Genomic DNA, 16,835 nt, shown 5'->3' with positions numbered 1-16,835 from the left:
TTTGAATTAATATTCTCTTTGCTCTTTAATGACTGTTTTTAAATGTGTTTCTGTTGCACGGATGCTTTTAACCCTCGTTACGGCTGCTGCCTTCCGGGTCATCTTTATTGTGTTAATCTATGTTGTATGTAAATGAGCAGTGTGATTGCCCTGACGTCATTGGCTGCCATCTCCTGGTCCGCCCCCGGAGGATTGTGATTGGAGCACGCTGGGCCCGACGCACTCCAATCGCAGCGCATCGGAGGCTCTGTGATGTGGGACAGACGCCTCTCGCTACTTGGTCCTTAGAACTGTGGTTAAACGTGTGTGCCCATCTCCGTGTGATATTGTGTGCGAGTAGTGTCTAGAGTAGTTTAGGATGTTGTGACTGCTGCCTTTAGTTTAGCTGTGTTTTTGTATAGATTCTTTGTGTTAGTTGTTCCACTTTTAAAGTGAGGTTTAGTTTCTTATTTAGTGTGATAGTGTTATTTCCTTGTATGCCATTAGACTCCTTTGTTTTAGAGTCCTCCTTTTGTTTGGTTATTTGTCAACCTGTGCCCTTTTTGTTTGTTCCAGGCTGCATGCCTGCCATTTTGTTTACCGCTGCTATTTAAAATAAACCATTTATAATTATACCAATTCCAACTGGTGTGTGTTGCATATCCTCATCCCTAGTGGGGACGTAACAACCCTTAAATGGGAAAGCACATGAACACATTTTGAAAAAAGTCATTGCTATTTTCTAATGTATCTAGGCTAAAATTACACAGACTTTTGTCCACCTTACCACTTTTATTGAACCGTCATTACATTCATGGTGCACCCATTTCCTCCCGTATTACAGAGGTTTTATATCCATGTTGCGCCGATATTACAACCATCCTACCCTCACAGTAGACTGTTATTAAACCTGCTTAAAACTCAAGTACATCTGTGTGTCATTATCCCAGTTGTATAACCTTAGCTGGGCCTTTTATCCTCCAGGATACAGGATGTTAAGGGTTCATATTTCTAGTAAATCTTTTTCAATTGCCTTGTTGTTCAACTAGCTATCTTGTTGTTGTTTGCTAACAAATAAAACAACTTGTAAGTAGACGCTGGCTTGCAAAAACAAACCAAACCAACTGCATCCTGGTTCATTTGACTTTTGCAGCCGTGCAACTGTAGGCAAATTAAAATATGTGCACATGCAAATGATCCAGTTCGACTTCCTTCTGTTTACCAAAGGAAGAGGAGCAGCCTGTCCCTGTGCAGTGTTTTAATTTAATATCTATTTCAACAACCTGAAACTACCGGAAAACGTCAAATATAACCTTGTATTTTTATTTTTTTAAGTTTAAGCCCTTATTTTGTACGTTTTGTTCGCTTTGTGTAAAAGAGCCTGTAAAACATGAACCCTGTAATCGAGTCAAAACACATCTTTACTTTCAGGACAAACTAAGCTATCAGAATATGTAGACTTCAGAGAGGTCACATGAATGTATAAATAGTCAAAAAAGACTTCAGAAAATAGCTCCAAGTCTTGGCACACTACTGTTTAACGATTACTGACATATTTTACATCAAAAGTCCTGACGTTTTTCCATTTGTTTTTCTACAAAAAGTTGTTTTTCCAGCTGAAAGTATTTCCTGTCTGCAGAAAGAGGACCTGTTGCTGTGTTCAAGCCTGACGATCTTTATTTTTATTTTTGGTCGAACCCAGAACATAGTTGACATCAGTCTGGATTAGGGCTGCACGATATATATATATTTTTTAGGACGTGCGATATTAAAGAGCAACTTCCAGGTTAAAGACACCTGTGAATAAATGTGTAGGAAAATGACGAATACACTAGATTATCAAAAAAATATACATATACACTACAGTGACATCTGGCGTCGTTTTTGTAAGACATTTTTACTTCCGCATCAAAAAAGCCTCCCCACGTGACCTCCTGCGTGTGACGTAACAAAGGGTAAACAAGGGGGAGAGCGGCCGGTGTAACGTATTAATAAACATGGATCCCAATGCTAGTTTCGACACAGAAGAAGTTGAACATGTATATCCGTATGCATATGACGGACCACAACCTTATAATTATGAGCCTCCAAGAGACCAGGAGCAGCCAAGGATCAGAAGAAATAATGGCCATCGGAGAGAAATGGAGCTGTGGTGTGAGGAGAACCTTAAATATTGATGTATGACCTTAAAAAAAAGCCGTTTTTAAGAGCAGAGCTCAAAATTGCTCCTTTCCTTCTGAATTCCTGCCTGTTAGGGAAATAATTGTCCTAGACTCCTAGACATGACGTGCATGACCAACCCTGACGTCTGTTATCTCCTTTAAGGAGATAGGCTGCTTCAGCCATAATGTTGTTGTTCCCATTCTGTGACCGGGCAACCCTAGGTCACAGATGGTTTATTGTTGTGGGTACACTGGGACACTTCCTTCTCGGTGTTTGTGGACTCCAAGGTGTGAAATCTTCGAGGCCATAAGTGTCAGATGCAAATAACTCAGTGTTCCCAACTATTTAGGCTATCTTCTCAAACATGTTGATGACTCTCTGCGAAACCAGTTAAATGGGCTAACGAGAGAGAGGCGCTCCAGAATTGACGTGGCAACTCTCCCGTGAAGTCAGAACCTCTGGCTCTTGGACTTGTGATGTGAATCCTCTGGCCGAAGCTCCAAATAAACCATCAGTGTTTGACATCAAAGCTCGTGCTCTTCCCGTGTCTCCTTCATGAGTCGGTGACTCCCACTGCATTGCTACACAGAAGTTTCCCCCACACTGCCCTTATGTCTCGTAAAACATCAAATCCTGCATTCACTTTTTTTAATTGTAATTTTCAAGCAAGTTTAAGCATAAATGTAGAAAAAAAAAAACCTGCAAGTTGCTCTTTAAGTAGGCAAATTAACTCAAACACGTCATGTTACAATTCGTTTTGCTGCTTGCTACAAAAGGAAAACTTGCACAGCTCTCATGTCAGGGGAACTTGAGTGAGTGACAGCAAACCACCGATCACAATCAAATCTCGAAAGCAACCGGACCCGGTGATTAAAGGTCAAAACACTGAATAAAGTGGTTTCATGTGTTTCTCCAGTTCGGCGCTGCTAACCGAGCTAGCTCAGCTTGTTGCTCTGATAACTTACGATCCAGACATCCGTGACTAAAATCCTTCATCCGCTTAAATATAGTTAAAAGAATACCATCGTATAGCATTAAAGTTCAAGAAAGGATGGTTTGCGGGGGGAAAAAAACGGTCTTTTCTTCAATTCCTGTATTTTTTCATATCGCAATAACAGTTTTTGCCAATATCGTTCAGCCCTACTCTGGATCCATCTTCCTCTTTATATATATTCTCTAGTATTTGGACTGTCTATGTTGTAATGTACATCTATAGCACATCCTATGAAAAAGGGTCCTCGTTTGTTGCTCTCCCGGAGTTTAATATAACAAAATGTCCTCTGTTTATTGTTGGGTTTCTTTAGGAGTTTTTCCCAAACAACCAATGTAAAATGTGTGATTTGGGGCTATAATAACAAAAGACGGTTTCTCCGTACACATCTATTATTCATATTCTTATTCATATTCTTTTTAAGCTTTGTGAGGTCTCTTTGAAAACACTGTTGTTCCAGGATGGTTTACAAATCATTGTCTGAGCTTTAAGAGAAAGTTAAAAGTGAAAAACATGTTGATTTCTGAAGTCAGGGTGATAAATTAAAGTGAGATTTTACCGTGTTTTTCTGCCTCGTTGGTGACAGGCTTCAGGTCTTTGTCCAGCCGCTGTTTGAACAGATTGTGTTCAACGTCCAGCTGCTGCTCGCCGGCCACGTCCATCGCATCTATACTGAGATCTGAGAGGAAGAGGAGGGAGAAGAGAGGAAGAACTGTTTATAGATAATAGGATGTGGTCATTACTGTTAGACAAATCTCACTGGTCACCGTCTTGAGCTTCAATATCAGGGTAGGGCTGCTCAATTAATCTTATTTTAAATCGTGATTACGATTATGGCTTGCAACGATTACGAAAACAACGTTATCGAAATAAAACGATTATTTTATTATTATTAATTTTATTTGGTTTTTCAGTTGAATTATACTTAAAGTTCAGGGTAATCAACTGTTAAAAACGTACTGTTAAAAAAAAATTCTCTAATAAATGGATGTTTTCAAAGTCAATGAATAATCGCATTTAATAATCGCAATTACAATTATTGACCCAAATAATCGAGATTATGATTTTTGCCATAATCGAGCAGCCATACATCAGGATCCATGTGTCTGGGATCCTCTCCAGAATGGAAGTAGTCATCACATACAGAGACTAGTTCCTGAACAGTGTCCTTCACATGCTGATATCCAAGAGAGGGAGTTACACAGTCACAAGATGGAGAAAGCAGTATTCAATGTTTACTTCAGATTAGCTCCACGTCAGAAATGAGCATGCTTGATGTCTCTCTCCATAGAGGCTGAATCATCATGTTAATCACAGAGCTATCATATGCCTCAAACAGTCCTGATGCTCTTCTAGGTAATCACACATCCTGTCATGTTCACAGCTACAGTTGGGATACCTTTGTTATCATGTGACTCTCACATTGGAAGAGGACATTCACTATTTTCCCAACAGTTAGTATGTTGCTAGGTAACAGCGGAGCCACTTACAGGCGCAGGGCATGTGAGGGAAAAGCACGTCTACGTTGATTTTGAGTTTGTCTCCTCGCGACGTGTCCACGTACAGCTCAGGGTGAACCTGCAGGGAAAGGACAATTCATTTAAAGTGTACAAAAAAAACACAAAACATGTTTGAGGCTCAGAGCTGCCATGATCAGGAAATAATAGGTCTTAAAGTAACTTTTCCAGCAAAAATGTCGGGAAATTCAGTTTTAACTTTCTCAAATATGAAGATAATCTGCTTTTTCTCAGTTTTACATTACAAGAAGATTGAAAGGTGTTATTGTCATATGCACATGAGCTACAGTGTAGAAATGGCAATGAAATTATTCTGACCTGAGCTCCTCCAACGATGCAACATATTTAATAAAATACAGAAATACAAAAAGGTCTATATACAATAAAGTGAATATCTTAGGGGTGTTGGACGGACAAAATAACGTATTTGCTTTCAGGATGAAGCTGTATTGTATTATATGATTATATAATGCTTTAAGGATCATTTATTGACGCCGTGCTTCATAGGAAAACCACGACAAACAGAGCAGAAGTGGAACAGAAGCAGCATTCCTGAAGTACTCTCCGTTTGCAAAAGGAGGTCTCAGTCAGTGTGCTGTGGTCGTCGGACCGGTCTGACAGGAAGAGCTTCCTGAAGCCTGAACGCTGCTTTACGTTCAACAAAAGGCGTTTTTATTATTAGCCTCAAAACAGAAGCTTCAGATTGCTTATAACGAGGGGAAATAAGAAAGGCACATCTCAAGCTTGTTATGCAAATAAGTGAAAGGGCTTTGACTGTAGGCCGTGTTCTGGGTGCAAAGCCACGTTATAAGCAGCTCTGTTCCTGCATTTGAGATCCATTCCACTATATGTATTGACTTTCTTTATTACTTTATTAAATACAACAAAAGAAAAACTTTGCCCATGAATCATTTATCAGGGAATTCGAGTGTCCTCCCCACCAGGGACGGACTGGCCATTGGGAATACCGGGAGTGTCCCCGGTGGGCCGGTGCTGTGTGTGGGCCGGAGGGCCCAAAAAAAAAAGAAAATCCTGAATCCTACCAGCCCACATTTGTAAGTGTTCCGGCCCAGCCCAGTGGGGTGTGGCCCACTGGGCTGGGCCGTTTTGATAGGCTACCTTTGTTCTATCTATCAGTTTCACTTTCACACATCAGGCCCGGAGCAGCTGTCACTGCGCAGTGAACGATCAGGAGTGAGTGACTGAGAGACCTAGCTGGCAGTTGCTTACAGATGGATAAACAAGCTCCAAAGCGTAAAGGCGTTTTTGTATAGTTTGTGTATACAGTATACAGTATTGTAGCGATCCCTGGGTTCAGAGGGAGGGGCTTGCATAGGGGGAATGCAATCCAATATGTAATATTCCATTCGTCACATACTTCTGTATAATATCCTGCTTTAATGTCGTCACTGTACATTTGTAATTCAACATTTCTACATGTATAGCTGGTTTGTGAAGCACTTAGTGTGAGATGGAAAGTGCTATATATACACATTTGTATTTCCACATGTTTTACTTTTTGAATGCTATTTTATTTATATTTGAGATGTTTACATTTGGGATTATTTATTTCTAGTCTTTTAATGTCTCTAATGTAATGCCTTGTCTTTGTATGCTGCTGCAGCGCAAACATGTCCCACATTGGGATCAATACAGTACTTCTGATCTTATCCTCAACACAGAAGCCTCAGATTGTTTATAACAAGGGGACTATCTTATCTTATCTCATCCCAAACTAGGACCAATCAAAGTGTTTCTTGACGAGGCGGTCAGGTGACAGAAGCAAGACTCACCTCTTTAGTGAGATAATACTGCAGCTCGGAGACGAACAGGATCAACATGATGATCCCGCTGATGATCGTCACTGCAGAGAGAGAGACATCAGATCACACTCTGAGGGTCTGGAAGAAGATCTCCCAGCCCTCTTCTTATGTATTTATCAAACAGGGACACATTACTTAGAGCATATGAATTAGTCAAGAGGCTTTGATCTGCAGTCGCTGGACAGAAACCCTAATGAGTCAAAATGTCATTTAAAATATCAACTAAATACAATCAATAAAAACATGCAACATAGAGAACTGGAAATGTTAGTAAAAAAAGAATAAAATATACATATTACATAACAAGATAAATAACATGTTAAAGCACAAGCAGTGGGTTGTAATGTTTTTAAATAATATGCATTAGATCAGGGGTCTCAAACTCAAGGCCCGGGGGCCAAATCAGGCCCGTGGTGAATTTAATTTCGGCCCGCAGGATAATTTATAATCACTATTAGGTCTGGCCCGCCGGTATATTGCACGCACACCTTCACTCCATCCTGGGGGTCTCCTCCGCTCAGAGCCTGAGCCCAAACATTTATGAACTTGCACCCAAGATGAGATGCCAAACTGAACTAGCATCACAGAGCAGCAACCTGATGGCGCGTTTCCACTGCAGGCCTCGCTCGGTTTGGTTAGGCCTTATTAGGCCCGGCTCACTTTAATGCTGCGCTTCCATTACAGTTTAGGAACTGGGGTAGTTACTATAGTAACGCAGTGTAGGCGGAGCCGTGACGTCATCTTCAATGAGAGCCCCAGAAAAACAACACAGCCGTTAGCTCTTAGCACTCAGAGCTCACAGCTCCTCATATCTGTTCAGAAACTTGACAAAAGTTAAACAAGTACAAACCACAGACTGCCTGTGTCATGGAGAATACAGTCGCTGGTTTGTTTATGTCTGTATAGGCCGTTGTTGTGAGTGTGGACGGTCGGAGCATATATAACGTTAGCTTAGCCAAGCTCCATTTAGAAAACACGCATTTTAAAGGGTTTTTCGCCTGCCGTCTGTCTGCAGACTTGTCAAAGCATTAATTCATGGTTTTTACTAACCGGTATCAGTATGTTGTTACTTCGGCATCATTTTGAAACGTGTATTACAATTAAATCGGACTGCAAGGAATCTGGGTGTGACCCTAGGTAACAACCTGTCCTTCACTGCAAACATCACTGCTACAACCCGTTGCTGCAGATACACGCTTTACAACATCAGGAAGATACGTCCCCAGCTGACTCAGAAAGCGACTCAGGTTCTGGTCCAGGCTCTCGTCATCTCACGCCTAGACTACTGCAACTCCCTCCTGGCTGGTCTACCTGCATGTGCCATCCGACCTCTGCAGCTCACCCAGAACGCAGCGGCTCGTCTGGTCTTCAACCGTCCTAAATTCTCCCACACCACTCCGCTCCTCCGCTCCCTTCACTGGCTTCCGGTAACTGCTAGAATCCACTTCAAGACACTGGTACTTGCGTACCATGCTGCGAATGGATCTGGCCCTTCCTACATCCAGGACATGGTTAAACCGTACACCCCAGCGCGTGCACTACGCTCTGCATCAGCCAAACGACTCGCTGCACCCTCGCTGCGAGGGGGACCCAAGTTCCCATCAGCAAAAACACGTGGGTTTGCTATCCTGGCTCCAAAATGGTGGAATGAGCTCCCCATTGACATCAGGACAGCAGATAGCTTACACACCTTCCGGCGCAGACTGAAAACTCATCTCTTTCGACTCCACTTCGAGCGATAGAATTACTAACAAAGAACTGCTAACGGAGCACTTATATACTAATAAAGGGCTGGCTTACCTAAAGCCAGTTGAGTAGCACTTGAAATGTTTGGCTCTATGAAACCTGATGTACTTATATGATTCTGTTTTCTTCAAGGTTGTGTCTTCCTGGTCGAATGTACCTATTGTAAGTCGCTTTGGATAAAAGCGTCAGCTAAATGCAATGTAATGTAATGTAAAAATCACGGTCAAATATGTTCATCTTGTTGTAGTTGTAGCCCCCTTGCCAGCGATTCTCTCTCTAGTTTAGCATACTCGACTCAGCCTGGTTATTCCTGGCCCTAGAACCACGATTTTATGGGGCCAGAAAAACTGTGAATTAGGACCCGCTAGCCGGTACTAGGCCAAGTGGAGAAAAAAACGTGCCCCGCACGGCTCGGTACGCTTAAAGCGAGCTACCCGCTGCAGTGGAAATGCGCCATGAGTTCAATGGATGTTTCCTTCTGCACTTTCTCTCTCACGACAACAGGGCATGTTTGTTTGTTCTTTGAGGGGAATAGTTTTGTTGAAGCTGTTGTTGGCCTGTGGAAAAATGTACTCATAAGAAATGACTCTGGAGATAGAGCCATGAGAAATGAATGCAACTGATTATTTAATGTTTCATGTTGTTTTTATAGCAATAATTTAAGCTTTGTTAGTTCAAGGTTTAATATGTGCAATAAGTTCATTTCAATAAACATCGAACCAGTCCGGCCCTCGACTAGCACCCATTTTTAAATGTTGGCCCACTGAGTATTTGATTATGCTTTCAACTTTTAAAATATTGTCATCAGCAGTTATTTAGATCCTCGTTCACACTCTGAGAGTTTAGAAGTTTTCTAATGTTTTTCCAATTGCATTTTTATAAGAATCCAGGCCAGGTAATGGTTAAAATATAGATATAAAAATAAACACATTGTTCTATTATGGATATATTCTGTTCAAGTGTGAAAAGAGTGAATATTAAATGTAGTTTCAAGATTCAAGAGTAAGTAGCTAGGATTAGGGGGAAATGCAAGTTTATGTACACAGCACCTTTCAACACAAGGCAATTCAAAGTGCTTTACAAACATGAAAGACATTAAGAAACATTATGAAATGGCATTTTAAAACACTCATTTAAAAGCAAACATGAATAACAAAGGTACATGAATTAAAGTCACAGTGCAGTGTGAGATACATCTGAAATGTTTAGCTCTGACTCTCAATCATTGCTCGCTTTTTTAGCAGGAATGTCTTTGACCTCAAGTGTTTCATGCTAGACGATTCTAATCTGACCCCAGGGTACCAAAACTATTCCTCTGTTTTAAACGACATTAGTTACGTTTAAGTTGTTTTTCTAGGACTTTTTTGGTGTCCTCTGCGAACCAGGGTCTTGAAATCAAAACCGCACACGTAGGGGATTTCAACCCTAAAAAAATAAGCCTGAATATATCAATTAAAAGCAGCGACAAAAAGAAAAGTCTTCAGCCTAGATTTAAAAGTAGTCAGAGTTGCAGCGGACCTGCAGGTTTCTGGGAGTTTGTTCCAGATCTTTGGAGCATAATAACTGAACGCTGCTTCACCATGTTTAGTTCTGACTCTGGGGACAGAAAGCTGACCAGTCCCTGAAGACCTGAGAGATCTGGATGCTTCATCATTTAGCAGGAGGTCAGAAATGTATTTTGGGCCTAAACCATTCAGTGCTTTATAAACCAGCAGCAGTATTTTGAAATCTATTCTTTGACACACAGGAAGCCAGTGTAAAGACTTCAGAACAGGAGTGATCCACTTTCTTAGTGTTAGTGAGGACTCGAGCAGCGGCGTTCTGAATCAGCTGCAGCTTCCTAATAGATGTTTTAGTGAGACCTGTGAAGACACCATTGCAGTAGTCGAGTCTACTGAAGATAAAAGCATGGACAAGTTTTTCCAAATCCTGCTGTGACATTAGTCTTTTAATCCTAGATATATTCTTTAGGTGATAGTAGGCTGATTTAGTAACTGTTTTAATGTGACTGTTGAAACTCAGGTACTACTGAACTACTGGACACTGCCCAACTATTCATCAAACAAACTAGTGGTAAAAAATGTACTCCAGTGATCAATAAAGTGTCATTTTATTGTCAGGGTTCCTACACCTTTCCAAAGGTCTAAATCAAGCACTTATCAAGCGTCTCAAGGTGCATGTTTCAAGCGTATTCAGCTATTTACAGCTGTGGGGAATTACGTATTCTTATATAGTACACAAAGTATATAAAGTGTAATGATAACTGCACAATAAATCAGATTATAATGTGCTATAATATCCTGAAAGCATCCTTTAAAACCGGGTTAAATATAGCATACCTCCCATAAGTCAACTTAGACATACATACTATATACTATTAGGAAAAGGCCAAAGAGTACTTTTACTTTTGGTGATTTAAGTATCTTTCGATGCTAATACTTCTGTACTTTTACTTAATTACGAGTGTTAATACAGGACATTTACTTTTAGCTGGGTATTTATACAATGTGGTATTACTACTTGTACGTAAGTGAAGCATCTGGGTACTTCTTCCACCTTTGCTTTCCTTGTTAAATGATATATGTTGCCTTTTAATCACCAGCCTGGTTATAATATATTGATATGTTTAATTGTAACAGCTAATGGAGAAAATGCTGCTGCTGCTCAGTCACACTGCGTTAAAGGGACCATGTTAGGTCTTTAAAACGGTGTGTTTTCTGTATGTTTTATCATGAATTAAAGCAGGAATTAGCCTTGTTGTTAGCATCAGCAGCTAACAGTGGCTCCTTCTTCTTCTCTCTTAATAAATAACGCTTCTCACCGGTCGCTCCTCCCCACGTTTTCACTCGGAAATCCTCCAGAGTTTTGGGATAAGCGTCAAACTGTTTTAGTTTATTAAACGTTTCCATGTTGTAGAGCAGAAAACCCGCCGCTAAACACACACAAATGTTACCGACAGATTCCTGCACTCAACACACACACACACACACACACACACACACACACACACACACACACACACACACACACACACACACACACACGCGATCACTTCCGGGACACGGCTCAGCCAATCAGCGGCCGCCGCGTAATTCAGACCTTTTTTTTAATGTATAATTATTTATTTATGTATTCAAGAACGAAATTAACATAATATATTTTGTATAGAAAAAAGTTCACATTAAGGGTTGATATATAAAGTAATAAAATCATTCTAAAATGTAAATAAATAAATAGGAAAACAAATACAGTTTCATATTTCAGATTACGTTTTTAATAAATAGAAAGATGGGTAGATGCGTGGATTGTGGTGGCGGTTCCCAACATATGGGCCGCGGCCCACTAGTAGTCCGCGAAGGCATTGCAAGTGGGCCGTCGCCCTAACCCAGGGGTCTGCAACCTTTTTGACCAGAAGAGCCATTTTGCTCCTTTTTCCAAAAAAATGTTTTGTCTGGAGCCGCAAAACATATTTCATAGTTGTTGTATTGTTATATCAGAAACAAACTACAGTTTTTTGGCATTTATTAGGTTATTTATTACGGTTAACCTCTAAGAAACAAAGAACTCTTATAAGGAGAATTAAAAATAATACACAGGCCTACTTTAAAATAAATTAAACACAGCACTTGGGGAGTCCTCTGCACATTTGAAGGAAAACAAATATTATTAAAATGGGCCCACTTTGAAATAAATAAAACATAGCTGCACCCTAAAAAGAGTTAAAGGTAGGGTAGGTAAGAATGGAGAAACCAGCTCGAGTGCGCTAGAATTTGAAAGTACACAACCGGAAAAAATATGCCTCTTCCTTCAGACTTTCTTACAGAGTCCCTCCTCCAACACACACGAACGCGCATATGACCAATGAGGGCACGAGATAAGTTTGTGCCCAGATGGAAGGCTGACAGGCAGGTAGGCCATCCAATTACTTTAGCCGGGCCGGCTCAGATGATTGGTCGTGCTTTTTACAGCGCTACGGCTTCCAGAGATTCATTTTTGTATGTATTTATTGTCAAAGCATTTTATATATTCATTGCTATCGGGACGTTAAGAGAATTCCATGGAATAGAACAAAAAGTGTTTTCTGAAGTAAATTACATACCCCATTGAATTATGACTGAAGATCGTCAGCTGTCTTCCTCTCCCGTGTTGTTCCTCGATACGTAAAGGCTGCAGCACCGTTGACAACTTCTCTCTACATATCAAACATACCGGTAAGCCAGCATCGTTTGCTGTGAAAGCAGATAACTCTGTCCACGCAAAATTAAATCCTGTGTACTTTTCTTTGATTTATCCATAGTTTGCTCATCGAGCCGGGGGTCAGGTTATTCGCCTCCAAGAAAAGGCGCTCGCGCGGGACCGTGGCAGGATGTGACGCATATTTTAGTTGACCTAATTAAAACCGTTTTGTTTTTTATTTATGTGTCACAGTATCACCTCAACATACAAGATACGAAACATTTTCAACCATGCAACAAAATATAAATAGTCCTACAAATACTTTTATTTTATTTCCTTCTTATTTTTGTCCAAGCTCGGGGGAGCCAGAGCAGAGGGCTTAAAGGGCCGCATGCGGTTGCCGACCCCTGCCCTAACCCAACGAGGTCCCTCCTGTCCTCCCGACGTGTGCTTCTCCCCTCCGGATGTTTTTAGACCCCCTCACTGCGGTGATGGCAAACCAGAAGTTCCACCCTATTTTATATTTTATATATACATTACCTAAGGGTATTGCTTTTTAAATTAACTATATAATTATTTATGTATCAATGTATTATTTATTTATATTGTAGTATTTATTATTTATTTTTTATACATATTTCCTATCATTACTTTTACAAATCCTCCTCATCTGGACTCCTTTATGATCTTTAAAATGCATGGTTTTCTTTGTATTATTATTATTATTACTACCATTTTATATATTTTTCTTACATATTATATTATTACTTACATGTTACATGTCACAGTTTATTTCATGTTTGCACTGTATTGCATGGTTTCTCATTTTATCAAATCCAAATGAGGAGATAATATATTTTATTATTTTGTATTTATTATTAATCCCCCGTTTTCTATTCAAACATTGTTTATATTGTTTTATTTATATTTTAGTCATTACTTTCCATTTTAAATGGATGTTGGAGCCTCCCGCAGAGAAACACCCTGAAATAAGCCCTGAAAGTATTTTTAAACATCATCCGAGGCGTGTCCCATGTCTCACCCACCTCTCTAGACCTCAGCCTGGGTTTTAAACACTTTTAGGGACACTTGGTTGACTTCACTTTAAAATATTTCCCCTCCCTGCGCCTACTAACCTGTGTATTTTATATTTTACATATTTGTTTTATATATTATATTTAACATTGGGAATTTTGTACAGGGTAAAGACAAAAACATATCAATAACATATAGGAGATGACATTCCCATCTCAGACACAAACACAACAAAAACAGAAGAAATAAAGATACAGTCAGTAGGATCACTTCAACATTTCACAAACAAAAATATGTTGACAACCAAAAACCACCAAAAACACAACATGGCATATTTATTGTTCCTCTCCCCTTTCATGGCGTGTTGAGCCACTACTAATCTACTCTTCAAACATCTTAAATTAAGATCACTCCTTGATTGACTTTTAAAAATATGTATTTTGGCCAGAAGAATAGTTGTATTTATTAACTGTGTGCGGTCTTCATCTTGAAGCCCAAATTGAATATTAAAGGGTGTAAAAGTAAATTCAATATTTGCCGCCAAATAATTTGCAAAACATTTTGATTTTTGTGGAAACATTTTCATTATTAAGATTTGTTTTTTTAAACCTCTTTTCCTTTCTCTCTCTTGATCCTCCTTAGCAACGGTCATTACAGTCCTTGACAGCGGTCTGTTCTACTGGATTAACAACGTGCCACATGTTCTGAATTGACCAATCAGAACTGTATTAAGCCTCCGTATTGTTAATGGTTGAATGTAGGCCTCGGAAATCTTTTTGATGCTTAAGTGGGCCCTGAGTTGAAAAAGGTTGGGAACCGCTGATCTAATTAGGAGTTATGCATATGCGGCGTGAGGCTCAGGTTTGGGAAGGCTAAATAACTTTTTTTTACCTGACGCTGCCCGCCTCCGGCGTCTATAGAAAAGAGATACATTTAGGCCCCGGCCACACGAGGACGAAAACGGCTAAACGCATAGGATTAACGGAAACGCAATCGCAAAAAAGCTTCCGTCCACACGCAATATTCACCGGATAGTGTCCACACGAGACCGCTCCGTTTAGCTCCAACCGCTGGAGAAGCTGCAGTACATATGCTGAGCCTGTACGTGGCGCTGTAACATCCTCCACAAAAGCAGCGAAGAAGCATGGTTGTCATGGTTGCCCTTCTGTTTATTCTCCGCGGTGGGGGCAAAGGGAACCGGGCAGAGTTTTTCACCAGTCAACGTGTATTAAAGTTTAAATCTTCCGGACAAAATTATAAAAGTGCCGGTCAAAGGTCTTCTTTGTTATTTATTGAGCTTTAAAACAAATGAATAACGACTCTATATATTTTAATAATAAAATACACGGAGCCTCTCTTTTTCCTCCCTCTCTTCTGACAGCATCAGTGTCTGTCTCATGCAGCAGCTGATCCAGTAATGAGTGACCCGGCCGACAGTAAAAATAAACATATTTATAACTAGTTTAGGTAGTTTGAGAGGTAATTAAAATAGCTAAGGGTGATGATCTGACTTGAAGTGTGTCTTTTGCTCCGTTCACCACCGCATCACAGCGGGAGGAGCTGCAGGTGGGCAGAGCTGCGTGTCTCCGTCCTGTCAGATTAGACTTCACTCGCGTTTATGTCCATATCGAGAGAAAGATAAATAATCTGAATTCAGTGTGCAGTTTACTTTGACGCGGGGGTGAGCAGCAGAGGTGGGGAGAGGCGGGGCTATTGCCTCATCATTATCAGAAAATGATCGTATAGGCAGGGCATACACACGGAACCAGGGGCGGACTGGGACTAAAATTCAGCCCTGGAAACTGACCCAGTCCGGCCACATGAAATGTCAAATGTTAGAAATCCGCTGTTTATTATTTAAAGTTTTACGTCCGATTTACTCCTTTTTCCCTCTCTGTACACAGCTCCAGTTTGATCATTGGCCTGTCATCAGATTTCATTTTTAGTTCCTGCTGTAGCGGAAGTTTAGTACAATTATTTTTGATGAAATACTCCAAATCTCCACCCTCCATAATTGCACTTGCTTCAGTTGCTTGCTACTTTTTAAGGGCAGTGATGGCAGTTACAGTACGAACTGAAGTTGATGTGATTTGATTGGATTGTGAGGCATGACGTGAGCCTCATCTGATTGGTCAATCCCTCCATTTTTTTTCACCAAGGGAAGCCAATTTTGGCTAGCCTCGTCTCGCAACAGAGTGCAATCTACTGTTTCACCATAACATCTAGAGGGGCGCTGTTTCACTCTTTGTAAAATACTCAATGAGAATGGGGGAGAGACGGGCCGGCAGAATAATTACCGAAACTAAACGAAGTGTTTTTATTTATTTATTAATATTATAACTACAATGCAAAAAAAACAGGGGAAGCCTGGCTTCCCTTGGCCTCCAGGAGAAAACGCCACTGAGTTCAAGGGATAATTCTCACCCACCTCTTGCTCTTGCCCTGCACGTGTATGTGCCAGTTGAGCTGGTTCTTCCAGCAGCTCAACTCTGTCCCTCATCATGAACGCAGGAGGCTGGCTGTATATCTGAACTTGTGCCCTCATCATTCTCTTCATCATCTTGCACTTGTTCTAAGCTGCTGCTGATAGTGCTTGTAGCGCTGCTGCCGAAAAGGTCTGTCGATTTGCGACATTTATAAGCTTCACCTGCGAGTGACTTCACCTTTATTTCTCTTGCCTTCTCGGCCCCACCTTTTTCTTTTCGTTTTCTTTGATTTGTATCCATGTTTTTTCATTCTCCCTGTCTGCCGCGGCGTCTAATCCCTTCTCTTCGGCCCAATCCCAAACCACTCCCTTGACCCTACCCCTCCGTGATGGAGTGAACTCCGTCTGTAGCCACACTCGCAGCTCAACGAGGCTCCTCCTGTCAGATGGAGGGAGTAAACACAGCAGCAAGCTTTGGGACGGCCCCCCCTCTCTCCGGCAGAAACAGGAAATGCCGTAACTGTATGTAACAACGGTTTCAAATCAGCATCTCTTAGACAAAAAGTTTAAATGAATAACTCAAATAAAACTCCAAAACTCTTTCATTGTGTTTCAAAGCTCTTTTAGTTTTAAACCTGATGTTTATAAGCTTCTTAGTTTTTGCAACGGTCTGTAAATATACACAACTTTATAATAAAATGCACACATTTACCTTTTTCTAGACTAAACACAGGTTTGATCATAAGTTAAAAACATATGAGGTTATCATGAGGTTGTTAACATCGGAATTTATCAGTGGATGTTTGCTGGAATTACTTGACGGACACACACAGCGTGACTCCGGTCAGGTAGAGACTGGTCTCAAGTCAGCACCGCTGCAGACTCGCTGTTTGAGGGCTTGATAGCCCACTCCCCCTCCACACCGCTCCACACTCGTTGCTTTGGAACAGCCCTCAATATGGCGGACCCTCCGCGTGAAC

At 40.8% G+C, this 16,835-nt stretch overlaps 1 protein-coding gene across 2 annotated transcripts in view; it reads right to left on the bottom strand.

The window, feature by feature from the left end:
- ergic3 (ERGIC and golgi 3) overlaps window positions 1-11,253 on the bottom strand; it is a gene marked incomplete at its 3' end in the record, with an annotated part of 33,105 nt that extends 21,852 nt beyond the window's left edge. Inside the window, 4 exon segments of one of the 2 annotated variants that reach the window (XM_034221696.1) lie at window positions 3,693-3,812; window positions 4,624-4,711; window positions 6,444-6,514; window positions 11,041-11,253. In XM_034221696.1, the coding sequence (XP_034077587.1) occupies window positions 3,693-3,812; window positions 4,624-4,711; window positions 6,444-6,514; window positions 11,041-11,128 (367 nt within the window). 2 annotated transcript variants of the gene reach the window in all.
- Window positions 11,254-16,835: the final 5,582 nt, after the last annotated feature.

The sequence above is a fragment of the Gymnodraco acuticeps genome, unplaced genomic scaffold, assembly GCF_902827175.1.
Source record: "Gymnodraco acuticeps unplaced genomic scaffold, fGymAcu1.1, whole genome shotgun sequence".
NCBI classification, from domain to species: domain Eukaryota; kingdom Metazoa; phylum Chordata; class Actinopteri; order Perciformes; family Bathydraconidae; genus Gymnodraco; species Gymnodraco acuticeps.
This window is presented reverse-complemented; position numbering and strand designations above follow the sequence as displayed.